The sequence below is a fragment of the Moschus berezovskii genome, chromosome 2 (assembly GCF_049115385.1).
Source record: "Moschus berezovskii isolate FMDL1 chromosome 2, NW_MosBer_1.0, whole genome shotgun sequence".
NCBI lineage: Eukaryota > Metazoa > Chordata > Mammalia > Artiodactyla > Moschidae > Moschus > Moschus berezovskii.
This window is the reverse complement of record NC_142461.1, coordinates 34,368,019-34,395,729: the sequence shown is the minus strand read 5'-3', so window position 1 is coordinate 34,395,729 and position 27,711 is coordinate 34,368,019. Positions and strand designations below refer to the sequence as shown.

The 27,711-nt window shown below is 38.3% G+C and overlaps 1 protein-coding gene across 2 annotated transcripts in view; it reads left to right on the top strand.

Annotated features, from left to right (window-relative positions):
* SPAG16 (sperm associated antigen 16) overlaps positions 1–27,711 on the top strand; it is a 1,112,034-nt gene that overhangs the window by 641,240 nt on the left and 443,083 nt on the right. For both annotated transcript variants that reach the window (XM_055398454.2, XM_088842002.1), the window contains exon 13: positions 21,979–22,105. In XM_055398454.2, the coding sequence (XP_055254429.2) occupies positions 21,979–22,105 (127 nt within the window). The remainder of the gene's footprint in view (positions 1–21,978; positions 22,106–27,711) is intronic.

Below are 27,711 nucleotides of genomic sequence, written 5' to 3'. Positions count from 1 at the left end.
ATTTCATTATCACAGATTAATTTATTAAATTAGCTAGTTGCTCACCAAGCCTGCCTGACCTCAAAATTATGAACTGGAAATGCCCTTTTCTATTTACATTCCAAAGTGTAAATATGTTTTAGAAACAAAGAAAATCTAAGGGATTTGACGTGTGGCATTTTTTATGTTCAGGTGGCTTTTCATGGCGGGAGTGGTCCAGAGAAGCCTCAGGGAAGCATAAGGGTGTCAGGGAAAGCCCATCCAGAGTTTGAGAGGGCCACAGATGTACTCAAACTCACAGCCTAGAAAAGACCCTTCACAACTGCTAACATCTCTCTCTTTGCCATAAATAATATATATGGCACAGCTAAAGTTTCCCTGGAAGGCTTAAAATATTTTCTTTACCAAATATTGTGGTTCTATCCCAATTTAAATATCTAAAAATCCTCATTTTTACATACATTTTAAAGTAACAGTGGAAAAATGTATCAAACTGACTCACATTGATACCATCAAAGATGGTAACATAGGATTTTTCAGGTTAATACTTTTAAGAAGATTTCATTCCTAAGAGTAAGCTTATGATTTAAGATCATAAGTTTAAGCTAACTAAATTCTGCTTTTGGATGAGAAAATGAAAACTAAAATACTGGCAGTTTCTAAAGCTCCTTCAGGGGGAATTAATTATTGGATCATTTATGTTGATCATATAATCTTTTCCTTTGTGGCTGATTGAAATCAACATAAAGCTAAGTTTATTTTAAAACAATATATTCAATATTTGAAGAGTAAGTCCAAAGAAAGTGCTGCACTCAATATGCCAGCAAATTTGGAAAACTCAGCAGTGGCCACAGGACTGGAAAAGGTCAGTCTTCATTCCAATCCCAAAGAAAGGCAATGCCAAAGAATGCTCAAACTACCGCACAATTGCACTCATCTCACACGCTAGTAAAGTCATGCTCAAAATTCTCCAAGCCAGGCTTCAGCAGTATGTGAACCATGAACTCCCAGATGTTCAAGCAGGTTTTAGAAAAGGCAGAGGCACCAGAGATCAAATTGCCAACATCCGCTGGATCATGGAGAAAGCAAGAGAGTTCCCGAAGAGCATCTATTTCTGCTTCATTGACTATGCCAAAGCCTTTGACTGTGTGGATCACAATAAACTGTGGAACATTCTGAAAGAGAGGGGAATCCCAGACCACCTGACCTGCCTCTTGAGAAACCTGTATGCAGGTCAGGAAGCAACAGTCAGAACTGGACATGGAACAACAGACTGGTTCCAAATAGGAAAAGGAGTACGTCAAGGCTGTATATTGTCACCTTGCTTATTTAAGTTATATGCAGAGTACATCATGAGGAACGCTGGGCTGGAAGAAGCACAAGCTGGAATCAAGATTGCTGGGAGAAATATCAATAACCTCAGATATGCAGATGACACTACCCTTATGGCAGAAAGTGAAGAGGAACTCAAAAGCCTCTTGATGAAAGGGAAAGAGGAGAGTGAAAAGGTTGGCTTGAAGCTCAACATTCAGAAAACAAAGATCATGGCATCTGGTCCCATCACTTCATGGGAAATAGATGGGGAAGCAGTGGAAACAGTGTCAGACTTTATTTTTTTGGGCTCCAAAATCACTGCAGATGCTGATTGCAGCCATGAAATTAAAAGACGCTTACTCCTTGGAAGGAAAGTTATGACCAACCTTGATAGTATATTAAAAAGCAGAGACATTACTTTGCCAACAAAGGTCCATCTAGTCAAGGCTATGGTCATGTATGGATGTGAGAGTTGGACTGTGAAGAAAGCCGATCGCCAAAGAATTGATGCTTTTGAACTGTGGTGTTGGAGAAGACTCTTGAGAGTCCCTTGGACTTCAAGGAGATCCAACCAGTCCATTCTAAAGGAGATCAATCCTGGGTGTTCATTGGAAGGACTGATGCTAAAGCTGAAACTCCAATACTTTGGCCACCTCATGCGACGAGTTGACTCACTGGAAAAGACTCTGATGCTGGGAAAGGTTGGGGGCGGGAGGAGAAGCGGATGAACGAGAATGAGATGGCTGGATGGCATCACCGACTCTGTGGACATGAGTTTGAGTGAACTCCGGGAGTTGGTGATGGACAGGGAGGCCTGTCCTGCTGTGACTCATGGGGTCGCGGAGATTTGGACACGACTGAGCGACTGAACTGAACTGAAGTCCAAAGAAAATGTTATTGGATTGAGGTTAAGTACTGGGAAGTAATGGTGTCTCTTCACAGAAAATGAAAATTTGTCATTTAATTAATAATAATAAGTAGCTCAGCTGGTGAAGAATCTGCTTGCAATGAGGGAGAATTGTGTTTGAACCTTGGGTTGGGAAGATCCCTTGGAGAAGGGATAGGCTACTCACTCCAGTATTCTTGCCTGTAGAATCCCCATGGACAGAGAAGCCTTATGGGTCACGAAGACTAAGCAGCTAAGCACAGCACACTGAATACCTACCCTGGATCCACTATGTATAGGACATGATAGATAAGGGCAGAGTCTTCATGGATTGTGCAACTTTAGGCAGAACTGACAGTTGGGTTTGAAAGGCAACAATGACATAAGTAATCAAGTTAATTTCACCTAGTGATTGGCTTGGAAGGAAATAAACAGGATGGACAGGGAAGCCTGTCGTACTACAGTTCATGGGGTTGCAATTAGTCAGATACGACTGAGTGGCTGAACTGACTGACTGAAGATCAGAAGACCCTGAGTTTTGAATGAAAGTTCTGAGTAAGGAAACAACTGGATTGAAGTCTCTTTTCTCAAACAACCCAGTGCCTGGATGTTCTAAGGACTTCCCCCCTCATTCCAGCCCTTTCTGCTGTACTTGCTGGAATCCCTCCTCTCCTGCAGCCATGCTTCTGTGGTTAAAGCTACTGTCTTTTCCCGTTCCTGATATTTGGCTTCTAAGTTCTCTTTTGGAGGATTGACATGGAAAGGAGAAGGGGTATAAGACTCAAAGTTTCAGTGTGACTACTTTTGATCATATTATAGTTACATATTTTGGAGAAAGAAGTTTAAATATATGATTTAACAAGTAGATTTTGGGTTTAAATTATTCAATGTTACATGTGATGATCAACTTACAGTTGATATGGAAGTTCATCACAATCATCTTTAAAGCTAATTTTTGTCTTTTTTTTAAGGAAAAAAAAACCTCTTTTCAAAGAAAGATATGTTTCAAAACAACGCTTTTGACCTTTTCTGTTTTGTATAAAAAACAAGACATTTGATAGTTTTAATTACAATTTTTAAAAGCCAGAGTTCTTTTAAAAACTGATCTAACTTTAGGAAGACTTCACTCGGGAGCCATTTTAAGCTGCAAAATCACTGAAATTACCATAAAAATGCAAAAAAGGTGACAATACTAAGCAGACTGCAAAAAAAACACGGTAGAAAGTATGAGGGCCGAAACAATAAGACAGAGCACGGCCTGTCTGGAGCTCAGTTGGAAATGTGCACATCGCATGACTCAATGTTGTTGCCACTCTGCAGTCCCATATGTGCACATGCCTGCAAAGTGTTGATTTGGGGACGGTAAATGCAAATTTGCAAGCAGGCAGTTTGCAAATATGGAATCATTTTTTAAATATTTTCAAATATATCCTTCTCTTTTATATTTATTTTTAGTTTAACTGGAGGATAATTGCTTTACAATGTTGTGTGGTTTCTGTCATATAACAACATGTATCAGTCAGAAGTATTCATATCTCCCCTCCCTCTTGAACCTCCCTCCCAGCTGTAATCCCATCCCACTCTCCTGGGTTTTCACAGAGCACCAAATTGAGTGCCCTGTGTTATACAGCAACTTCCCACTCTGTTGTCTATTTTACACATGGTAATGTGTATATTTTCATGTGACTTTATCAATGGGTCACGCCTTCTTCTCCCATTGTGTCCATACATATGTTCTCTATGTCTGAGTCTCTATTCCTCCCCTGCAAATAGGTTCATTAGTACCATTTTTCTAGACTCCATGTATACGCTTTACTTTATGATACTTGTTTTTCTCTTTCTGACTAACTTGACTCTATAACAGGCTCTAGGTTCATCCACCTCACTGGAACTGACTCAAATTTGTCCTTTTTATGCCTGAGTAATACTCCATTGTATATATGTGCCACAACTTCTTCATATATTCACCTGTTGATGGACATCTAGGTTACTTCCATGTCCTGGCTATTGTAAATAGCACTGCAACAAACATTGGGGTACATGTATCTCTTTCAGTTATGATTTTCTCAGGGTATATACCCAGTAGGGGGAATTCTGGGTCATATTGTAATTTTATTCCTAGCTTTTTAAGGAGTCTCCATACTGTTCTTCATAATGGCTATATCAGTTTACATTTCTACCAACAGTGCAAGAGGATCCCCTTTTCACCACACCTTCTCCAGTATTTATTGTTTGCAGAATTTTTAGTGATGGCCATTCTGACCAGTGGGCTTCCCAGGTGGTACTAGTGGTAAAAAACCTTCCTGCCAGTGCAGGAGACATAAGAGATGTGCATTCAATCTCTGGGTCAGGAAGATTCCCTAAAGAAGGAAATGGATACTCATCCAGTATTCTTGACTAGAAAATCTATGGACAGAGGAATCTGGTGGTCTATAGTCCATAGGATCGCAAAGAGTCAGACATGACTGAAGTGACTTAGCACACACACATTCTGACCAGTGTGAGGTGATACCTCATTGTAGTTTTGATTTGCATTTCTCTAACTGAGCAACTTTTCATGTGTTTGATGGCCATTGTAAGTCTTCTTTGAAGAAATGCCTGCTTAGGTCTTCTGCCCATTTTTTCATTGGATTGTTTGTTTTCCTGGTATTGAGCTGCATGAGCTGCTCCTTTGTCCGTTGTTTCATTTGCATTTATTTTCTCCCATTCTAAAGGCTGTCTTATTTTGTCTATAGTTTCCTTTATTGTGCTGAAACTTTTAAGTTTAATTACATCCCAATTGTTTTTGTTTTTATTTCCATTACTCTAGGAGGTGGGTCAAAACAAATCTTGCTGTGATTTATGTCAGTGAGTGTCTGCCTATGTTTTCCACTATGAGTTTTATAGTTTCTGGCCTTACATAGAGATCTTTAATCTATTTTGCATTTATTTGTGTATGGTGTCAGGAAGTGTTCTAATTTCATCCTTTTACATGTAGCTGTCCAGATTTCCCACCACCACTTCTTGAAGAGACTGTCTTTTCTCCATTGTATATTCTCACCTCCTTTGTCAAAGAAAAGGTACTCATAGATGCATGGGTGATCTCTGTGCTATCTTGTTCCATTGATCTATTTAATGCACTTTTGTTTTTATTTCAGTACCATACTGTCTTGATGACTGTAGCTTTGTAGTATAGTCTGAAGTCAAAAAGGTTGATTCTTCCAGCTCCATTTTTCTTTCTTGATTGTTTTGACTATTTGAGGTCTTTTGTGTTTCCATACAAATTGTAAAATGTTTTGTTCTAGTTCTATGAAAAATGACATTGATAATTTGATAGGGAATGCATTGAATCTGTAGATTGCTTTGAGTAGTATAGTATAGTTGGTGGTAAAGAATCTGCCTGCAGTACAGGAGAAGTGGAGATGCAGCCTCTATCCCTGGGTTCAGAAAGTCCCCAGGGGAAGGAAATGGCAACCCATTCCAGTATTCTTGACTGGGAAATCTCATGGACAGAAAGCCTGGCAAACTACAGTCCATGGGGTCACAAAGAGTTGGACAAGACTGAGTGACTAAATAGTAACAAACAAACAAAGACATGATGTATTTCTCTACCTGTTTGTGTTATCATTGATTTCTTTCATCAGTGTCTTACAGTTTTCTGTATGCAGATCTTTTGTCTCCCTGTTGTGCTGTGCTGTGCTAGTTGCTCAGTCATGTACAACTCTTTGTAACCCCATGGACTATAGCTCACCAGGCAACTCAGTCCATGGAGATTCTTGAGGCAAGAATATAGAGTGGGTTGCCATGCCTCCTCCAAGGGATCTTCCCAACCTAGGTCTCCCGCATTGCAGATGGATTCTTTACCATCTGAGCTGAGCTACCAGGAAGCCCTAGGTAGCTTTATTCCTATGAATCTTACTCATTTTATTGTAGTGGTAAATGGAATTGTTTCCTTAATTTGTCTCTATGATTTTTTGAATATGGAATCTTTGACTAATTAGGACCAACTACAATTCCCAGTATTCCCAGTGTTATGGTGTGCAAATTACTTAGAATAGTAAATGCTCAATATGTGCCAACTTAAACTATAGTGTTAAGTGTAGAAACTGAAGAAATATAAAGAGTTATTTGCTTTTGTCTTTATTCATTGTCCCAGGTTTCCATTTCAATATTTGGTCTTTTCATTTTGTTTTTTCCCCTTATTCAGTTTGCTGCCATTTATTGCCAAGTATCCACAGTTTTCCTCATTGTTATCAGTGAACAGTGCTCCAGCCTCTTAAATTTATCCCTGCATTCTCATCCTTTCCAAAAACAATTCAGTTGACTGTTTAACAATCTGAGTAAGGACATGAGGGTACTCTAAGCAAGTCCTCAACTCAATTATGGTTATTTTATTTATACACCTTTTTCTTTTATTCTCCAAATCCTGATTATATTTCAGGTATTTGAGAATGCTGGAAAATCTGCCTTTTACATTGGTAGAGTAGAATTTTATTACCATTTAGAGATAGTTCTCAGTTCATATGTTTATTGTCATAAATAATGTTTATCTCAGATAAGCGTCATGATAAATGCTATCATTATATGTTATATAAATGCTATGCTCAGTTATATAAATGCATTTAAAGTCCAGGTCCTTTACTTACAAAATAGAAATAGAGTCACAGATGTAGAAAACAAATTTTTGGATTTATGGTTACCAGAGGGGGCGGGGGGAGGGGAATAAACTAGGAGATTGGGATTAACATATACACTGGAGGAGAAAATGCAACCCACCCCAGCATTCTTGCCGTGAGAACCCCATGACAGTATGGAGACATATGTACACATTGCTATGTATAAAATAGATAACTGGTAAAAACCTGTTGTAGAACACAGGGAACACTAGTCAATACTCTGTAATGACAAATATGAGGAAAGAAATCTAAAAAGGAGTATGTATATGTGTGTCTAAGTGTGTGCATATATATATATAATTGACTCAGTCAATTTGCTATACAGCAGAAAGTAACACAACATTGGAAATCAGCTACTCTAATAAAAATAAAAAAAGCAAAGAGGTGGGATCAGAAAACAATCTTCCCACAGTCCATGGGGTTGCAAGAGTCAGACACAATTTAGTGAATAAACAACAGTTAAAGCCTGGGGCTTCCCAGGTGGCTCACTGGTAAAGAATCTGCCTGTCAATCCCTGGGTTCAGAAGATCCCCTGGAAAAGGAAATGGAAACCCTCTCCAGTATTCTTGCCTAGAGAATCCCATGGACAAAGGAGCCTGGTACTGTCCAAGGGGTAGCAAAAAGTCAGAAGTTAGGAACTAAACAGCAACAGTTAAAGTCTTGGGCCATAATATTGGGGTGGTTTTAATACATATTGTAAAAGAATTAAGAAAATAAGAGAGACTTTATAATTTAAGTACAAAATGAAAAAAAAAAGTAGGGATATGGGTTGCCCTTTTAGAGAATTAGAGACAAAGAGAACAGGAGATGACACTAAAGGGAAAATGATGAAACATGATGTAAAACAAAATGAGAATGTAAATATTCTTGCTATTAATTTCAGCTCTCTCTAAAGCAAAAGATTTTCCAGAATTAACTACTAATTTTTTAAAATAAATCTGTAGCATAAAATATAAATAAAATTTAGGTCTTACTAAGTGAAGAGGAACTCAAAAGCCTCTTGATGAAAGTAAAAGAGGAGAGTGAAAAGTTTGGCTTGAAGCTCAACGTTCAGAAAACGAAGATCATGGCATCTGGTCCCATCACTTCATGGGAAATAGATGGGGAAACAGTGGAAACAGTGTCAGACTTTATTTTTGGGGGCTCCAAAATCACTGCAGATGCTGATTGCAGCCAGGAAATTAAAAGACGCTTACTCCTTGGAAGGAAAGTTTTGACCAACCTAGATAGTATATTAAAAAGCAGAGACATTACTTTGCCAACAAAGGTCCGTCTAGTCAAGGCTATGGTTTTTCCCGTGGTCATGTATGGATGTGAGAGCTGGACTTTGAAGAAAGCTGATCACCGAAGAATTGATGTTTTTGAACTGTGGTGCTGGAGAAGACTCTTGAGAGTCCCTTGGACTGCAAGGAGATCCACCCAGTCCATTCTAAGGAAGATCAATCCTGGGTGTTCACTGGAAGGACTGATGCTTAAGCTGAAACTCCAATACTTTGACCACCTCATGCAACAAGTTGACTCACTGGAAAAGAGTCTGATGCTAGGAGGGATTGGGGGTGGGAGGAGACTGGGATGACAGAGAATGAGATGGCTGGATGGCATCACTGACTCGATGGACATGAGTTTGAGTGAACTCCGGGAGTTGGTGATGGACAGGGAGGCCTGACGTGCTGTGATTCATGGGGTCACAGAGTTGGACATGACTGAGCGACTGAACTGAACTGAACTGAACTGAAGGGTTAATATGGAGAAGGTAATGGCAACCCACTCTGGTACTCTTGCCTGGAAAAATCCCATGGATGGAGGAATCTGGTGCGCTGCAGTCCATGGGGTCACGAAGAATTGGACACAACTGAGTAACTTCACTTTCACTTTCATGCATTGGAGAAGGAAATGGCAACCCACTCCAGTGTTCTTGCCTGGAGAGTCCCAGGGATGGGGAAGCCTGGTGTATGGGGTTGCACAGAATCGGACACGACTGAAGTGACTTAGCAGCAGTGGCAGCAGCAATAAGGGTTAATAAGATAATGAATTCCAGTATTTTTTCCTAAACAAGGATGGATATTTTTTTACCTTTTCCTTCATTTCACTTAAATACATATTGCTGCTCTTTTGTAAATGTTCTGTAATTGCATTAACCACATTTTGTTGATATGAAAGTTCATACAGACCTGATGTTTCAAAAATGCAGTTTCGTATCCAATATTAATAGTGTTACAACAATTACACCAAAGGAAATAGAATCTTTAAAATTTAATACCTCATGAAGGACTACAGTGTGTGTACTATGTGTTAAAACAATGTCCTCTTACAAGTTACAAGCTGGAAATATATTTTAAATGAAAATACATCTGCTCTGGGAGAGTGGATAACTTTATTTTTTAATAAGTTCATAGTTGAGGAAAATAGCCATCCTTTGGTTACCAGAATAATAAATTAAATCAAGGAGAGCAAGGGACAAGAATAGAAGAAAAAAGGGGAAATAAAGTAAAAACAGGAGGTAGTTGATAAAGAGCTTTTTCGTGTTAACTAACTTCTCTCTACAAAAATGTTAGGAAAACAGCAGACAGAGCAACAGAGGGAAAATTGCATCGGGCTTCAGTATTTATGTTTTTGATGGAAATGTGAAAATCATTTCCAGCCCTTGTGGTGCAGTCATGCTCTGTCACTTTAGTCCATTTTCACCTTGCAAAGAATTCTGAATGGGACTTCCTTCTCTGGCAGCTAATTAATCTCTCACAAACCTGTTCTTGCAGTCTGTCTGCCTGGGATGCCCCATACCTAAACCCAGTGATTTGTAAACAGATTTCTTTCCCCCTTGAGCAGTTCTTTCTTCCTTTAAGCTATGTGAACACCCAGCTTTTTTTTGTTTATTTGGGAAACTCTGCGCACTGGAATATATCATTGAGGAACCTCTCCCTCCATCCTACCACCGTAATTGAATATATTCCCAAATAATTCAATTGGGAGTTTGAATGACAGCAGACAAAGCCTGAATATCAACTGTGAATGTGCACAGTGTTTTACTAGTAGCACATGTAGTTTGTAAAGATATACGTTACTAAATTACACATTTTCTGTGTGTATTTGTTAGATAGTCCCTGTGATGAAACAGATATAATCATATATGATACTGTTGCCTTTGCCTTAAAAATACTGCCAGATTGTGCAAATAGGCATTTTAGTGTTTTGGCAAATTTTGTATGTACAAAAAATTAATGTAAGAGCATAATTGTTTATAGGTTGGAATGCTTCAATTAAAAAAATAATAAAAATTTTATTCATGTTTATTATATTTAATAAATACAGCCTTTTAAAAAGCTACTGCTAATGAAATACTTGCAAATAGCAATGCTTAATTTTGTCACAGGTGAAACTGCCTTTCCATGATAGCTCATAAGAGGTTAGAAATGCCATCTTTATTATTTTGCTGATGCTGTCCACAGATCATTTTCTTAATGTAATTATCTGTATTGTTTTATTTTCTCTCATGTGTTTTTCTGTTAAATCTTTTGTGATTTGTATCTATTTCTTTATATTTCCTTTCCTTTTTATTTCCTTTTTAATTAGACATAAGACTTCCTGGTAGCATGTAATGCATACCTTTAGAGAACAAAGATATATATATTACTGGCATAGCTATTCCAAATATTATAGATACTTTGTCCATATATGAAGATGCATGTACTTGACACATACATGTATGGAGCCTTAGTAAGAGGATAGAATCACTATAAATACTCAACTATTCACAGAAATATATATTATTTATTGTGTCCCACATATCAGGGAAGTGAAGGCAGAAGGAAAAAGTATTCTCACAAGTGATATTTACTTTTAATTGTTTGGTTGAGGTGATATATACAGTGGAATGGGCAACTTAACACTGAAGTGTTCAATTATTATAGGTGAATTTTGTTAAATGCGTATACCTTTAAAGCTACTGAAGCTATAGGCCATTTCTGTGACCACAGGTAATTTCCCAGTTCATCTAATGAAAGCCCATTCCCCATAGCAAATGGTGTCTTCTTTCTATAACCATTCAGTATCTGTTCTTGAACTTCATATGAATTCAACTATATAATACATAGGCATATTTATCTGAATTCTTTCATTTGGCATTATTGCTATTAAAGTATATTGTTTCAGAAGTCAGCAGTTTATTATTTTTAGTTAGTCTAATGAGGCAATATGGTACCACTTCATCTAAGTACCTTAAAACAATGTGATTCTGTGTTTACCCTTATTCTTGTGATTTTGCTATCTTTTAGGACACGACTGAGCGACTTCACTTTCACTTTTCACTTTCACACACTGGAGAAGGAAATGGCAACCCACTCCAGTGTTCTTGCCTGGAGAATCCCAGGGATGGGGGAGCCTGGTGGGCTTCCGTCTATGGGGTCACACAGAGTTGGACACGACTGAAGTGACTTAGCAGCAGCAGCAGCAGCAGTTTACTTCTACATACTTAAAACACTATCCAGTACAATGATGGTATCTTTAATCAGTTTTCTTTTAAAAAATGAAAAAAGGTATTTTTCCATTTACCCAAATAGTTATCATTTTAGATGAATCATTCTTTTCTGTATATGGATATTTCCATCTGTTGTCCTTTCCATTCAGTCTGAATACCTTCTCTTCAGCATTTCTTAATGGAAGGATCTGCTGGAGATTGATTTGAAAAGTTTTTTTTTTTTAATTTTTTTTTTTTATTTTACAATATTATATTGGTTGGTTATTTCATCATTATCAAAGGTATTTTAACTGATTATTAAACTCTCAGCCCTTAAAAAAGTTGTTCTGTTATATCCTATTGAGAAGTCAGTTGTCATTGCACCATTGTTTCCTGCATGTTTTGTTTCTGTCATTGATTGTGACTCTCAGATATTTGTTTTATATTTTGCTTTTAGCAGTCTTACTATGATATGCTTAAGTGTGTTCTGTCTGTTATTAATTATGCTTGGATTTTCCTGAGCTTGTAGGATCTGTATATTGGTGTTTCTCATCAAATTGGGGAGCATTTGAGGAAGTGTTCTTTCAAAATTGTTCTAACCCTTTTCTCTTTCTTTCCTTTTCTACCCTCCCCATGACCTCCAGAAACCCAATTATTTCTGTTAGACCATGTGGCTATCCCCACTGATGACTGAGGTTCTGGCCATGGTTTGTCAGTATGTTTTCTTTTTCTTTCTATTTCTGTAAGTTCTATTGATCTTGTTCAAGTCCATGAATCCTTTTTTTCCTGCAGTATTCAATGTGTTTTTTTGCTCATGGAATGAAGTTTATTTCACATGTTATACTTATCATTTTTTTTATAGTTTCTATTTTTTTCTCTGACATTCTCTCTTTGTAGACCCATTTAGAAGTTTCTTTAAGTCCTTACCTGTGATTATGATATATTGTTGAAATCTTGGTCTTTGAGTAAAAAACTGAGTCTGTTTCTAATACTGAGCTTTTTTCTTGTTTATAGGTCACCTTTTCCACCTCTTCACATGTGTACTATTTTTTTTTTAATCAAATGTTGGATATTGTTAGTAACAAATTTTAGGGAGTCTATATTAAGTGGTCTTTCTATAAAAGAGAGTTAGTTCTGTTCCAGCAATCTATTTAATTATAGACATATCATTTTTGCCTTTAAGGCTTAGTTTTATTCTTGATCAAAACAAGTCTACTTTGGTTTTTAACTTCCATTAGTGAACCTGACCCTTACTCAAATGGTGGGTTCTTTTTTGTGGTTCCAACTGAAAGTCTGAGGTACCCAGTGAGTCTGTTCACTCTAGATGAGATTAAAGTCCAATATCTTCCAATAATACCTGGTCTCTGGTATCACTGTACAGCATTCAACTACACAGCATGAAATGTCTTCTAGGGCTTGTGGACTCTTACACTGTAGAAATGTCATCTAGACCTTGGCCAACAATTCATGGCAAATTCCCAGACAAACTGCTGTCATTTCCCATGCAGCTTCCCTTTTTCATGTACCCTTCACTGCAAGAACCAGGCAGACCAGCAGCCCAGATTATTCTCGGTTCCTCTCAGTTCCTCTGAGACTTCACATCTACCCCCATTGGTGGCTCAGACAATGAAGAATCTTCCCGCAATGAGGGAGACCCAAGTTCGATCCCTGGGTGGGAAAAGTCCCCTGGAGAAGAGAATACCCATTCTGGTATTCTTGCTCGGAGAACTCCATGGACAGAGGAGCCTAGTGGGATTACAAGGAGTCAGACACTGAGCAACTAAGACTTTGACTTTCAGTGAGACTTCACATCTACCAGAGTTCTACAATTATTTCGATAGCAGTAAGTGCTTCCAAGAAGAAAGTCAGTGAGGTCAATCAGTACAGTTCAGTACAGTGGCTCAGTCGTGTCCCAATTCTTCTGCAACCCCATGAATTGCAGCATGCCAGGCTTCCCTGTCCATCACCAACTCCCAGAGCTTACTCAAACTCATGTCCATCCAGTCGGTGATGCCATCCTACCATCTCATCCTCTGCCATCCCCTTCTCTTCCCGCCTTCAATCTTTCCCAGCATCTGGGTCTTTTCAAATGAGTCACTTCTTCGCATCAGGTGACCAAGTATTGGAGTTTCAGCTTCAGCATCAGTCATTCCGATGAAATTCAGTACTGATTTCCTTTAGGATCCTTGCTGTCCAAGGGACTCTCAAGAGTCTTCTCCAACACCACAGTTCAAAAGCATCAATTCTTCGGTGCTCAGCCTTCTTTATAGTCCAACTCTCACATCCATACATGACTACTGGAAAAACCATAGCTTTGACTAGTCAGACCTTTGTTGGCAAAGTAATGTCTCTGCTTTTTAATATGCTGTCTAGGTTGGTCATAGCTTTTCTTCCAAGGAGTAAGTGTCTTTTAATTTCATGGCTGCAGTCACCATCTGCAGTGATTTTGGAGCCCAAGAAAATAACGTCTGTCACTGTTTCCATTGTTTCCCCATCTATTTCCCATGAAGTGATGGGACCAGATGCCATGATCTTTATTTTCTGAATGTTGAATTTTAAGCAAACTTTTTCACTCTCTTCTTTCACTTTCATCAAGAGGCTCTTTAGTTCTTCGCTTTCTGCCATAAGGGTGGTGTCATCTGCATATCTGAGGTTATTGATATTTCTCCCAGCAACCTTGCTTCCAGCTTGTTCTTCATCCAGCCCAGCATTTTTCATGATGTACTGTACATATAAGATAAATAAGCAGGGTGACAATAAACAGCCTTGACATACTCCTTTCCAAATTTGGAACCTTTCTGTTGTTCCATGTACAGATCTAACTGTTGCTTCTTGACCAGCATATAGATTTCTCAGGATGCAGGTCAGGTGGTCTGGTACTCCAATCTCAAAGCATTTTCCAGTTTGTTGTGATCCACACAGTCAAAGGCTTTGGCATAGTCAATGAAGCAGAAGTAGATATTTTTCTGGAACTATCTTGCTTTTTCGATGATCCAGCGGATGTTGGAAATTTGATCTCCGGTTCCTCTGCCTTTTCTAAATCCAGTTTGAACATGTGGAAATTCCTGGTTCACATATTGTTGAAGCCTAGCTTGGAGAATTCTGAGCATTACTTTGCTCGCTTTGTGAGATGAATGTAATTGTGCAGTAGTTTGAGCATTTTTAGCAGTGTCTTTCTTTGGGATTGGAATGAAAACTGACCTTTTCCAGTCCTGTGGCCACTGCTGAGTTTTCCAAATTTGCTGGCATATTGAGTGCAGCACTTTCACAGCACCATGTTTTTGGATTTGAAATAGCTCAACTGGAAATCCATCACCTCCACTAGCATTGTTCGCAGTGATGCTTCCTAATGCCCACTTGAATTTGCACTCCAGGATGTCTGGTTCTAGGTGAGTGATCACACGGTCATGATTATCTTGTTCGTGAAGATCTTTTTTGTATAGTTCTTCTGTGTATTCCTGACACTTCTTCTTAATATCTTCTGCTTCTGTTATGTCCATACCATTTCTTTCCTTTATTGTGCCCATCTTTGCATGAAATGTTCCCTTGTAATCTTAGTTTTTTGAAGAGATCTCTAGTCTTTCCCATTCTATTGTTTTCCTCTATTTCTTTGCATTGATCACTGAGGAAAGCTTTCTTATCTCTCCTTGCTATTCTTTGGAACTCTTCCCTCAAATGGGTATATTTTTCCTTTCTCCTTTCCATTTCTCTTCTTTTCACAGCTATCTGTAAGGCCTCCTCAGACAACCATTTTCCCTTTTTGTATTACTTTTTCTTGTGGATAGTCTTGATCCCTGCCTCCCATACAATGTCATGAATCTCCGTCCATAAGTTCTTCAGGCACTCTGTCTATCAGATCTAATCCCTTGAATCTATTTGTCATTTCCACTGTATAATCTTAAAGGGTTTGACTTAGGTCATTTCTGAATGATCTAGTGGTTTTCCCTACTTGCTTCAGTATAAGTGTGAATTTGGCAACAAGGAGTTTATGATCTGAGCCACAGTCAGCTCACCATCTTGTCTTTCCTGACAGTATAGAGCTTCTCCACCTTTTGCTGCAAATAATTTAAATAATTGGACTTTGTTATTCACAATCTAGTAATGTCCATGTGTAGAGTCTTATCTTTTATTGTTGAAAGAGGATGTTTGCTATGATCAGTGCATTCTCTTGGCAAAACTCTACTAGCGTTTGCCCTCCTTCATTCTGTACTCCAAAGCCAAATGTGCCTATTACTCCAGGTATATCTTGACTTCCTACTTTTGCAATCCAGTCCCTTATAATATAAATGACATCTTTTTTAGGTGTTAGTTCTAGGAGGTCTTATAGGTCTTCATACAACGATTCAACTTCTGTGTTACTGGTTGGGGCATAGACTTGGATAACTGTCTTATTGAAAGGTTTACCTTGGAAACTAATAGAGACGATTCTGTCATTTTTGAGATTGCATCCAAGTACTGAATTTTGGACTCTTGTTGACTCAATGGCCAATCCATTTCTACTAAAGAATTCCTGCCCACAGTAGTAGATATAATGGTTGTCTGAGTTAAGTTCACCCATTCCAGTTCATTTTAGTTCACTGATTCCTAAAATGTCAATGTTCACTCTTGACATCTCCTGTTTGACCACTTCCAATTTGCTTTGATTCGTGGACATAACATTCCAGGTTCCTGTGCAATATTGCTCTTACAGCATCAGACTTTGCTTCCATCACCAGTCACATCCACAAATGGGTGCTGGTTTTGCTTTGGTTCCATCTCTACACTGTTTCTGGAGATAGTTCTCCACTGATCTCCAGTAGCATATTGGGCACCTACCGACCTGGGGAGTTCATCTTTCAGTGTCCGATTTTTTTGCCTTTTCATACAGTTCATGGGGTTCTCAAGGTGAGATTACTCAAGTGGTTTGCCGTTCCCTTCTCCAGTGGACCATGTTTTGTCAGATCTCTCCACCATGACCTGTCCGTCTTGGGTGGCCCTATATGGCGTGGCTCATAGTTTCATTGAGTTAGACAAGGCTGTTGTCCATGTGATCAGATTGGTTAGTTTTCTGTGATTTTGGTTTTCATTCTGTGTGCCCTCTGATGAAGAAGCATAAAAGGCTTATAGAAGCTTCCTTATGGGAGAGACTGACTGCGGGGGAAACTGGGTCTTGTTCTGATGGGCAAGGCCATGCTCAGTAAATCTTTAATCCAATTTTCTTTTGATGGATGGGGCTGTGTTCCCTCCCTATTATTTGACCTGAGGCCAAACTATGCTGGAGTTAATGAAAATAATGCTGACCTTCTTCAACAGGTCCCATGCAAGCACTGCTGCACTCAGTGCCCCCAACCCTGCACCACGCCACCTCTGACCACCCCTCTGCCAGAGACTCCAAGACATTCACGGGCAAGTCTGGGTCAGTTTTTTCTTGGGTCCTTGCTCCTTTCTCCTGGGTCCTGGTGCACACAAGGTTTGTTTGAGACCTCTCAGAGCCTCTGGTAGGTATGGGGTGTGATACTCAATGGGGCCATTTTGCCACCCCTACCATCTTGATGGGGCTTCTCCGTTGCCCTTGGACAGGGTTTATCTCCTCAAAGTCACTCCAGCGCTGCTCTGCCACTGCTCCTGCACCTACCGCCTTGCTGGGGCTTCTCAGGGAAGAGGAGAAGAGAAGAGAGGTCATAGTGCTCCCTAAATATTTTCCTATGCTCAGGGGTACCCTCCTTTGCTCTGTTTAGTTCAGTGCCAGAAAATCATAGCCACATATAATGTGTGTCATTTTATAGTTGTTTATTGTGGAGAGAAAAGTACAGTACTGGTTCCTTTATCATGGTGGCACAAATCCCAACAAGACGCTAGTAAAGTCGTGCTCAAAATTCTCCAAGCAAGGCTTCAGCAATATGTGAACCATGAACTTCCAGATGTTCAAGCAGGTTTGAGAAAAAGCAGAGGAACCAGAGATCAAATTGCCAACATCCGCTGGATCATGGAGAAAGCAAGAGAGTTCCAGAAAAACATATATTTCTGCTTCATTGACTATGCCAAAGCCTTTGACTGTTTGGTCACAATAAACTGTGGAACATTCTGAAAGAGATGGGAATACCAGACCAGCTGACCTGCCTCTTGAGAAACCTGTATGCAGGTCAGGAAGCAACAGTTAGAACTGGTCATGGAACAACAGACTGGTTCCAAATAGGAAAAGGATTACGTCAAGGTTGTATATTGTCACCTTGCTTATTTAACTTATATGCAGAGAACATCATGAGGAATGCTGGGCTGGAGGAAGCACAAGCTGGAATCAAGATTGCTGGGAGAAATATCAATAACCTCATATATGCAGATGACACCACCCATATGGCAGAAAGTGAAGAGGAACTCAAAGGCCTCTTGATGAAAGTGAAAGAGGAGAGTGAAAAGTTTGGCTTGAAGCTCAACATTCAGAAAACAAAGATCATGGCATCTGGTCCCATCACTTCATGGGAAATAGATGGTGAAACAGTGGAAACAGTGTCAGACTTTATTTTTTTGGGCTCCAAAATCACTGCAGATGCTGATTGCAACCATGAAATTAAAAGACGCTTACTCCTTGGAAGGAAAGTTATGACCAACCTAGATAGCATATTAAAAAGCAGGGACATTACTTTGCCAACCAAGGTCCGTCTAGTCAAGGCTATGGTTTTTCCTGTGGTCATGTATGGATGTGAGAGTTGGACTGTGAAGAAATCTGAGTGCCAAAGAATTGATGCTTTTGAACTGTGGTGCTGGAGAAGACTCTTGAGAGTCCCTTGGACTGCAAGGAGATCCAACCAGACCACTCTAAAGGAGATCAATCCTGGGTGTTCATTGGAAGGACTGATGCTGAAGCTGTAACTCCAATACTTTGGCCACCTCATGAGATGAGTTGACTCACCGGGAAAAGAGTTTTATGCTGGGAGGGATTGAGGGTGGGAGGAGACGGGGATGACAGAGAATGAGATGGCTGGATGGCATCACCGACTCGATGGACATGAGTTTGAGTGAACTCCGGGAGTTGGTGATGGACAGGGAGGCCTGGCGTGCTGTGATTCATGGGGTTGTGAAGAGTCAGATACGACTAAGTGACTGAACTGAACTGAACTGAACTGAAAGAAGATAAAGGAAACTGCCAGAGGTGAGGCAGGTTGAGGGTGGTGAGGGAGCCAGGAGCCTTTAGAGTTAACATACAGCCTGTGACTTATTTGGCAACAAGCTATATCTATACTTAAAAAATACAGAAGTGGAGGAAAGATGAACTTGAGGGATAAACAGTAGTATTTAGTGAGAAGTCTTTTTGGAAGAGAGAAAACTTGATTAGAAATGAAAGATAAATCTAATTTCCCTCTTTCTGCTGTTAATCTTTAGCAAGTAGCTGTCCCATATAATATTGTGCTCAGTCACTTCAGTCGTGTCTGACTCTCTGCGACCCCATGGACCATGGCTTTCATAATGAAAATAAACAAACCCAGAACTGATGACGAATTGAAAAAATTGAAGAATAAATTAATATAAACCAAATTCTACTGAAGAACATACAGTGAAGAAGGAATTACCTAAGTAGAATTACCAATAGTTAAGACAAAAAGCCCTCCATATTTTCAGTGAATTACAGGAATGCTATATTTCAAGTTGATTTTATATAATAAAAGAGAACATCAAAAGAGTTAAAGCATTTTATTATTTTATAAGATAATAGTTTCAGATGAAAAGCAGACTGAGAAATAATTGGGGAAAAGTGAAATCAGAAACATAAAGTTTTTATAGTTTGCTCCCTCTTCACATACACACAAATAACCATAATTAAAAATTTTTTAAGTTGTAAAAAAGTAATTATATATATATGTGTGTATATATACATGTGTATATGTATGTGTATTTGTATTTCTCTCTATAATCTTTGTATACATATATATGTATATATAATTTCTCTCTATAGTACAAGGATTATAGAGAGAATATTAAATGAAGGAGAAAAATGAAACAAAATAAAATAACTAGTGTTCCTAAAGGGAAAAATAAAGAATAAATGGAAGAGAAAAATATGAAGATATACTAAAGGTATAACTCTATACTAGAAGAACAAAGTCTAAGATGGAAATTGCTACCAAGCCATGCCATGCTGAATTCCATTGTTTGCAAAAGAATATTAGGGCTGTGGGCATAAAAAACAAATCATCCACAGGGGAAGTTAAGCATGAAAGGTGAGAGAGATTAGGCTGGCCTCAGACTTTTTCTCTGATAGGAGACAGTGAAACATTTATCCACAAATGTTTGAGGATTGATGACTCAAGGTACTATGACCATTCAGAATTGCTCTTGAAGTACTGAATAATCAAGAAAATATATAAAAGTTCAGAAAATGTATTTAAGTAGATATTAATTGAACACTGGGAGAACACTGGCATAAAAACTGACTTGTGATTGCTGATCATATATGTTTTGATTTTTGACATTGTAAGATTGACAATATTATTTCAAAAACTTGGTTGGTGAGTAAAATTGGGAAGAATTATAAACATGTCACAATTATAAACATTTCCTTTTCATCTTATACTTTCTATAAATGAAATACAACTAAAAATAGCATGCTTAATTTTTAATATTTTCTCAATCTGACAGTGCCTTTTAGAGAATATTTTAGAATAAAAAAACATTGACAAATTTTAGCCATGCCTTTAATCCTAGTTGTTTTCATTCATGGTAAACTCATATAATTTAATAATTTGCTACATTATATAATATACACATAATTTTTATTTTGCAGTAAAATCTGTCTCTCTTATAGAGCAATACCTGGAGCAATTAATAGCTAAAGATGATTATTTCATTATAGTAGACTTTGGAATGTAAGCCTTTCAAAAAATGCTTTATATCAATATTTTTAGAATTATTAGAAAACAGCAGGTAAAATTTCTACACAAAACAAGAATTCTATAAAAATAAAGTAATTTATCCTGTAAGTTTAGCACCCATCTCAAAAACATGTCATAAAATCTAAGCATACTTATAAATATCCAAATATATTTTTGAAAGGTCACATACTAAATATTTTAGGCTTATGAACCATATGGTCTCTCAGAACTATGCAACTCTGCTATTGTCAGGGGAAAGCAGCAATAGACATATGTAAACAAATTGACATGTTCCAGTAAATCATTCTTTACGAAAATAGGAAACTAGCCATTGGGCCATAGTGTGTTGACCCCTGGTATAGACTGACATTTCATCAACTTTAAGGGAGTTGGTGATGGACAGGGAGGCCTGGCCTGCTGTGATTCATGGGGTCGCGGAGAGTCGGACACGACTGAGCGACTGAACTGAACTGAACTGAACTGAAAGATCAAATTATTATCAGCCTCTCTCAGAAGTATTGAGATAAGGAAACTGATACAAAATGGCCATGATTAATGAATTTATTGATTTTATTTCCTTGTTCCTGATATTAATTACTACAGTACTTCACTTTGATATGAAACGTATCAATTAAGGGAATCGCCATTGAGTAATTTGCATATGTATCCACAAAAATCTTAAAATTTTCTGGCTTCTCAAAAATGCCAAAATTTCAGGTGAAATAAACTTCATTCCAAACAGTTATTAGATGTTATGCTCAGTTTGACTTCTTCCTTTCCCTTTTATGTTTACTGCCTTAGCCAGTAACCTCAGATTGTTGGAGCTACATTGGACCTCTCAGTGCTTCAAATTAAGTAATCGCATTCTCACAAGAAGGAACCGTACTGTTACTGAGATTAGTAACTTTTCTATGGTAACCCTATTGGAATCCAGCTCCCAGCTGGATCTCCCAGCTCCCATTGCAGAATTTTTACCACTCCACTGTACTGGCATGTGTGGAATGGCTCAAAACAGTCACCAGTCAGTTGATCAGAGCTTAACCGGCTGGTTATCATACTAGAAATGCCTAGAGAATCCCGTGGACAGAGGAGCCTGGCAGGCTACAGTCCACAGGGTTGCAGAGAGTTGTTCATGATTAAGCAACGAAGCACAGCACAGCACATAGGTACATTTCTAATATGATAACCAAATGCTTGGAGAATCTCATGGACAGGGAAGCCTGGTGTGCTGCAGTCCATGGGGTTGCAAAGAGTCGGGCACAACTGAGCGACTGAACTGAACTGAACCAGCTGGTTAAGCTGCACGATAGGTGATTCTAATCCTACACCGAGGGAAAAAAAAAAACAGCAAGTTAAGTTTATCTGGTCTTCACATATTGTGGCACGCATGCAGTTCTTTTCTCAGAATATTATTTCATGTGATGGGAGCAATTTTTAAGTAGTAATTTCATGATAAGGAATAAATGAGATAGTGTAAAGACAGCTTTCCCAAGTGATTTTATAAATTGGATGTAGAAGGAAATGGCAACCCACTCCAGTGTTCTTGCCTGGAGAATCCCACAGACGGGGGAGCCTGGTGGGCTTCCGTCTATGGGGTCACACAGAGTCAGACACGACTGAAGTGACTTAGCAGCAGCAGCAGTCTATTTTATGCTACTAATTCTGTAAAGCGCTTGGAATATAAGGTGGTTGTAGAATGCTCCTTTTAAAATGTCGTACATTTTTGCCATTTACAAAACTATGCCTCAAACATTTAAATTATCTTTGTTAGCACTGTACAGAAAGAAAAAGGAACATTTAGGTGCTCACTTTGAAAACTTTAACTCTTAATTTTTCTCTGTGCAGTGAAAGATGCAGATATACCTTGTATGGACACACAGATTCTGTGAACAGCATCGAGTTTTTTCCTTACTCCAACACTCTTCTCACGGGTTCTGCCGATAAGTCCCTGTCCATCTGGGATGCAAGAACAGTAAGCAAATGGTTAATTTTTTTTCCCCAATTTTGATAGGTGTAGTCACTCTTAGTCACTTTTCAGGTGCAAGGTATAACTTATGAAGAAATTGTATAGGGGCACGTAGGATAGAATAATGATAATAAGTTTCTGTTTACAAGATCTTATCTATATGCTTTTATCTACCCTGCCTCCTAAAAGTAGGAATATAAAATAATGTAATTGCTTCATTAAACATTAATGCAGCAATTATTTATTGAGATAGAAACTCTGCTGGTATAATACATATGATAGGGAAATGCATAGAACCTCTCCTTAAGGACCTTGTATCTTAGAAAGGAAGGAGAACCAAGAGATTATTTTAATGTGGTGAGGTTATGTATTAAAATGGAAGAAAATACAAGATACAGGGGAAAAGCGGGGAGAACTCTTGTCTGCCTAGAAGGATGTGGATGACTCCCAAGAGGAGTCTGTCCTTGTGCTGAGAGTTAGAGGGTAAGAAGGATATACCAAGTAATCTCAAGAAAATGGATTCCAGGAAAGAACAGTGCATACCTTACAAAGCTCTAGAGGTATGAGGCTATAAAAACATGTTTGGAGAGTAATAATATGTATTGATAGAGCTTAAGAAAGAGGAAATAAAACACAAGCAAGTGTATACAGATAGACAAACTCAAGTATCTGATTGAAGTTTTATTATTTTCAGAGGGAATCTATTAAAGCATGTTAAGCAAACCATGGCTTCCCTGATAGCTCAGTTGGTAAAGAATCCACCTGCAATGCAGGAGACCCTGGTTCAATTCGTGGGTTGGGAAGATCTGCTGGAGAAGGGATAGGCTACCTACTCCAATATTCTTGGGCTTGCCTGGTGGCTCAACTGGTAAAGAATCCACCTGCAAAGCGGGAGACCTGGGTTCGATCCCTGAGTTGGGAAGATCCCTTGGAGACTGGAAAGGCTACCCATTCCAGGATTCTGGCCTGGAGAATTCCATGAACTGTATAGTCCATGGGGATTGCAAAGAGTCGGACACAAGTGAGTGACTTTCACACACACACAAGCAAACCAGGTAACAATCAGATTAGCCTTTTAGAAAGATGGATTTGATAGTAGAGTTAAGGGAGTCATTCTCATTGAGGAGGCTTATACAGTAAGCTGTGAGCAGCTGAGAATTTGAACTAGAAGACTGTGAGAATTAAAAGGAAAGAATGAATTCAGGATAAAGGGTTTAACTGTCACAATTTGAAGAGTGATTGGAGGTGGAGGTAATGTGAGAAAAGAAAAGGAGTTTAAAGGTGACCAGCTGTCCCACTTTATCTAAGATTGCAAGTTTTCCTGGGTTAGGGGATTTTTTGGTGTTAAAACAGATAATCCTGGATTAGTATGGCCTCAGAAGTAAATTAGATGTGAACAAATGGAGATGGAATTTGAGGAGTACATTTTCACAGAGTTTGGCTGTTAAGATGAGGAGGAGAAAACACTGTACTTCCGGAATCTAAGAGAGGTCTCTCTTGTATCAGATAAGAGACAGCTTGTGGAAAGGATTAAAGATTTGGGGAAGAGTAGGGTGAAAATATTAGTCACTCAGTCGTGTCCAACTCTTTGCAATCCCATGAACTGTAGCCCGCCAGGCTCCTCTGTCCATGGGATTTCCCGGGCAGAATACTGGAGTAGGTTGTCATTTCCTTCTCCAGGAGATCTTCCCAACCCTGGGGTTGAAATTGGGTTTCCCGCATTGCAGGCAGACTCTTTACCACCAGAAAAGCTAAAGCACAATGAATTAAGCACACACTTCAGTAGTTTGGAGAATGCCAAGATATGCAGATTCTCCATATTTGTTCTTAGCAACATTTGATCAGGATAATGAAGGAAACTAGGACTCCAGGAGACCATATCAAAAGGAAAAAAAAAAGTCCATATTTTCTGGCTCATGAGTCAGGAAAGATAGGCAACTTGTAAACTTTTCCCTTTTATCCTTCTGTATACAATGCATGCGGAGAAGGCGATGGCAAGCCACTCCAGTACTCTTGCCTAGAAAATCCCATGGATGGAGGAGCCTGATAGGCTGCAGTCTGTGGGGTCGCTAAGGGTCGGACACGACTGAGCGACTTCACTTTCACTTTTCACTTTCACACATTGGAGAAGGAAATGGCAACCCACTCTAGTGTTCTTGCCTGGAGAATCCCAGGGACGGGGGAGCCTGGTGGGCTTCCGTCTATGGGGTCACACAGAGTCGGACACGACTGAAGTGACTAAGCAGCAGCATACAATGCATGATTGACGTCCGTAATGGAATATGATGATGAACATACAGATGGTATGAACATGGACCCGAATTCATTATGGGTGGCCCTGTTTAGTTCTCTGAGGCAAATTGATTTAGGATAGAGAACACAGAGTCCTTAGGTTCACCTATTTTAGAAGACATTTAATGGTAGAGTGACAAATACCTTGGATACAACTTCATGTGTTACAGCATGTCAGAGGACAACAGTCAAAGGGCATTGTGGGAAAAGAGCATCAGCCATGAATTAAGAATAAAATCAGAATGATTTGTTGTTGGGTAAAAAGGTGCCACAGCTGCCTCCTTGATTTAAAATAGCTTAGACCCTGTGCAAGAGAGTTCACTCCTGCTAATGGAGCATCAATGAAAAAGCAAAATTTTCGACTCATTTAGTCTCAATACTTAGATATGAAGTGTGTGTAAAAGCAATTGGTAAAGGAAAACCCACAGAGGAAATATTAATTTAGCAGTGACCTAAATTTTATGCTCATTTTCTTTTGGTATAGGATTTTTTTTTTTTAGTCTCTCAGAGTGCAATAACTGAATGTTCTCAGAAAGCATGTTTCTTATTTATTTGTTTCCCTGTGAATAAATTGGAGCACTAATGCTTGGATGGAGAAGGAAATGGCAACCCACTCCAGTATTCTTGCCTGGAGAATCCCCATGGACAGAGGAGATTGGAGGGCTACAATCCATGGGGTCACAAGGAGTCGGACACAACTGAGCGACTAAGCACAATGTTTAAAATTCCCTTAAGAACAGAAGTTGCCTCCTTGTATCTTCCTTCTATGCATAGAGTTGTTTATGATGGTGACCTTTCTATCTGTTGTAGGGAATTCTTTGTGTTCTGGTCTTATTTCCTACAGTATATCAGAGAGCAGGAGGAAATAGAAATTCATATGCAAAGGGCCTTAGCATACAGCATAACAGCATTTGAATTTAATATAGGTCCATAGAAAGATTGTGTTTCTTTAATCATTATTAATATATTTTTTCAAATTGGTTTTAGTAGCAAATTAAAATTTATATTATTAATATTGCAAATTTGTTATTACTCTGCATGCTAGCTACATGTTAGCTATATTACATTCATTAATACTAAGGAAAGGACTCTGAAAAACTTTGGTATAAATAAAATGTTCAGTAATTATGGTAAATACTTCAATGATAGAAATAAATTTCATTTAATTAGTTTATTTTCTGAAAATATTTCAAACACATTGGTAAAAATGTTACATATATTTAAATCAGTATCTATATAAAATAGAATTAAACATGTAAAACAAAGAGAAATTCTCTTAATTTAACTTATTAATAATTAGACAATGCAAGTTGTTAACTAAGTATTATTATAAAAGTCTAAAAATAATATATGACTGCAAATCTAGAACTAAACTGAATCATTTCACTTAAGCATTAGCCATTCTGGTGAGTTTATTTCTAAGCTGCTTCATTTATTTTTAACACACAAAACAAATCTTGGAACACCCAGATTTTTTAAATTCATATTTTATATATAGTTTTTAAAGGGTGCATGTTATACATTTTTGTATAATATAAAATTAAGTTTTTGTATCACAGGCATTTATGAAAAATTTTAAAATAAAGTTTTATAGTTACATATTATGAGATATTGAAAAAAAATTAACCAGGACAGCTATCTTGTTTTCTGTGTAATAGTAAAACCTGTACAACATACTGATATGGATATTATTAGACTTGTAACATCAACTACATCTGTAGTATTCTGATAATCTCCTTTTTATAACTTTTGTATTCGGTTAATTCCTTGATAAATGATAAACTGTCAGGTGATGCTGAAAATATTAATCTAAAATGAGATGAATGACTCCCTTCTCTTAGTGAAGCAAAAGCAGAACATTTTGTCACCTCAATGTGATCAACTAGTATTGTGACATTTTCTAAAATATTTTTTGATGAAATATGAAAATAACCAGTGGATTATATTCCTATAAATTAGTTTTAAACCTCTCTCTCCCATTCCCAAACATATACTAGTCTTAAATCTTTAACCTAATCTAATAGCTTCCTGTCAAAGATAATGAATGTGGAGACCTCTAAGTCAGTCTGTAAGTCAACTGGACAGATCGGCTCTGAATTTTGTGGGAGACGAGGAAAGGCTATAAATCTTTGTAATTACCAAATGGAGGCTTTTAAATAGCTTGCAGTTTGGAAACTCATAAAATTTCTCTATTTTATATGACTACATGCAGAGCATTTTCCCTCAAAGTTATGAAACAGTAAAATTCTTTTATTAAAATTAAAAAAGCAGGTTGTAATATTGCCTGAAAGTGATGTATAATATAGTACATTTAATGAAAGCAGACAATGCCTGCTCAAAAAGTGACATGAAAAATTCAAATATACATCAGTGATGTGGAAGCCAACATTATTAGTCATTCACAAGTCCGGTGAAAACTACTAAGGCTTTGAAATTATTTTGGAAAAAAGAATGTTGTCATTATACAGTAAAACATAGAATAGAATGAGTAATACATCTGTGAGTTGTTCAGAGCAAGGCTGACAAAAATTAGAACTGATGACATTTCACCTCTTGTGATGAATCAGACACACAGAGTTCATGGCTGGACTGCCTTTGGTGGCCATGCCTTGCTCCCTAGACTAACTCAGCAGGCTCGCATTTAGCATACCATGTTGTCCTGATTTAGCTATTGCTGAAAGATCCAGTAATTGATTCCTTGTGTTTCTCTGAAGTGAAAAACCTGAGAACTTGCCACAAAAAGTAACTCTTAGGTCCTGTGTAGTGCTAACCCATGTGACTGCACAATTCAACCTGCACGCTGTGTAGTCTTGTTGTTCTCCTAAGATGCTATCTGGTGAACTCTGAAGGGAGCCTGACATTATTCAGAAGCCAGAATCTGGAAACAAAGGCAATGATTGTACCTTCTCTCTCTAGGTTTTATTCCTCAGCCACATTGAGCTTAGTAACATTTGTTGAAGATCTTTGCGCCATGCAGTGTCATGGGTTCTGGATTGTTCTGTTACAGAATCCCTGCCCTCAATGAACAGCCTACTAGGTAGCAGTCACAAAGAGAAATTATCTAAAATAATGTAGTATTAATCGATGTAAACTTGTTATAACTATAGCTTTGGCTTTTTGTGCCAAAGCTCACTATTCCAAGACGTGATTTCATGAATAACACCGAACACCTAGTGTGTACCATCATTTTCCCTAGAAGAGTCATGCAGTGCTAAATGGAACCACCATTGTTATCTGTGTTCAGTTTAGCTCAGTTGCTCAGTTGTGTCCCACTCTTTGCAACCCCATGGACTGTAGCACACTAGGCTTATTAGGAATAG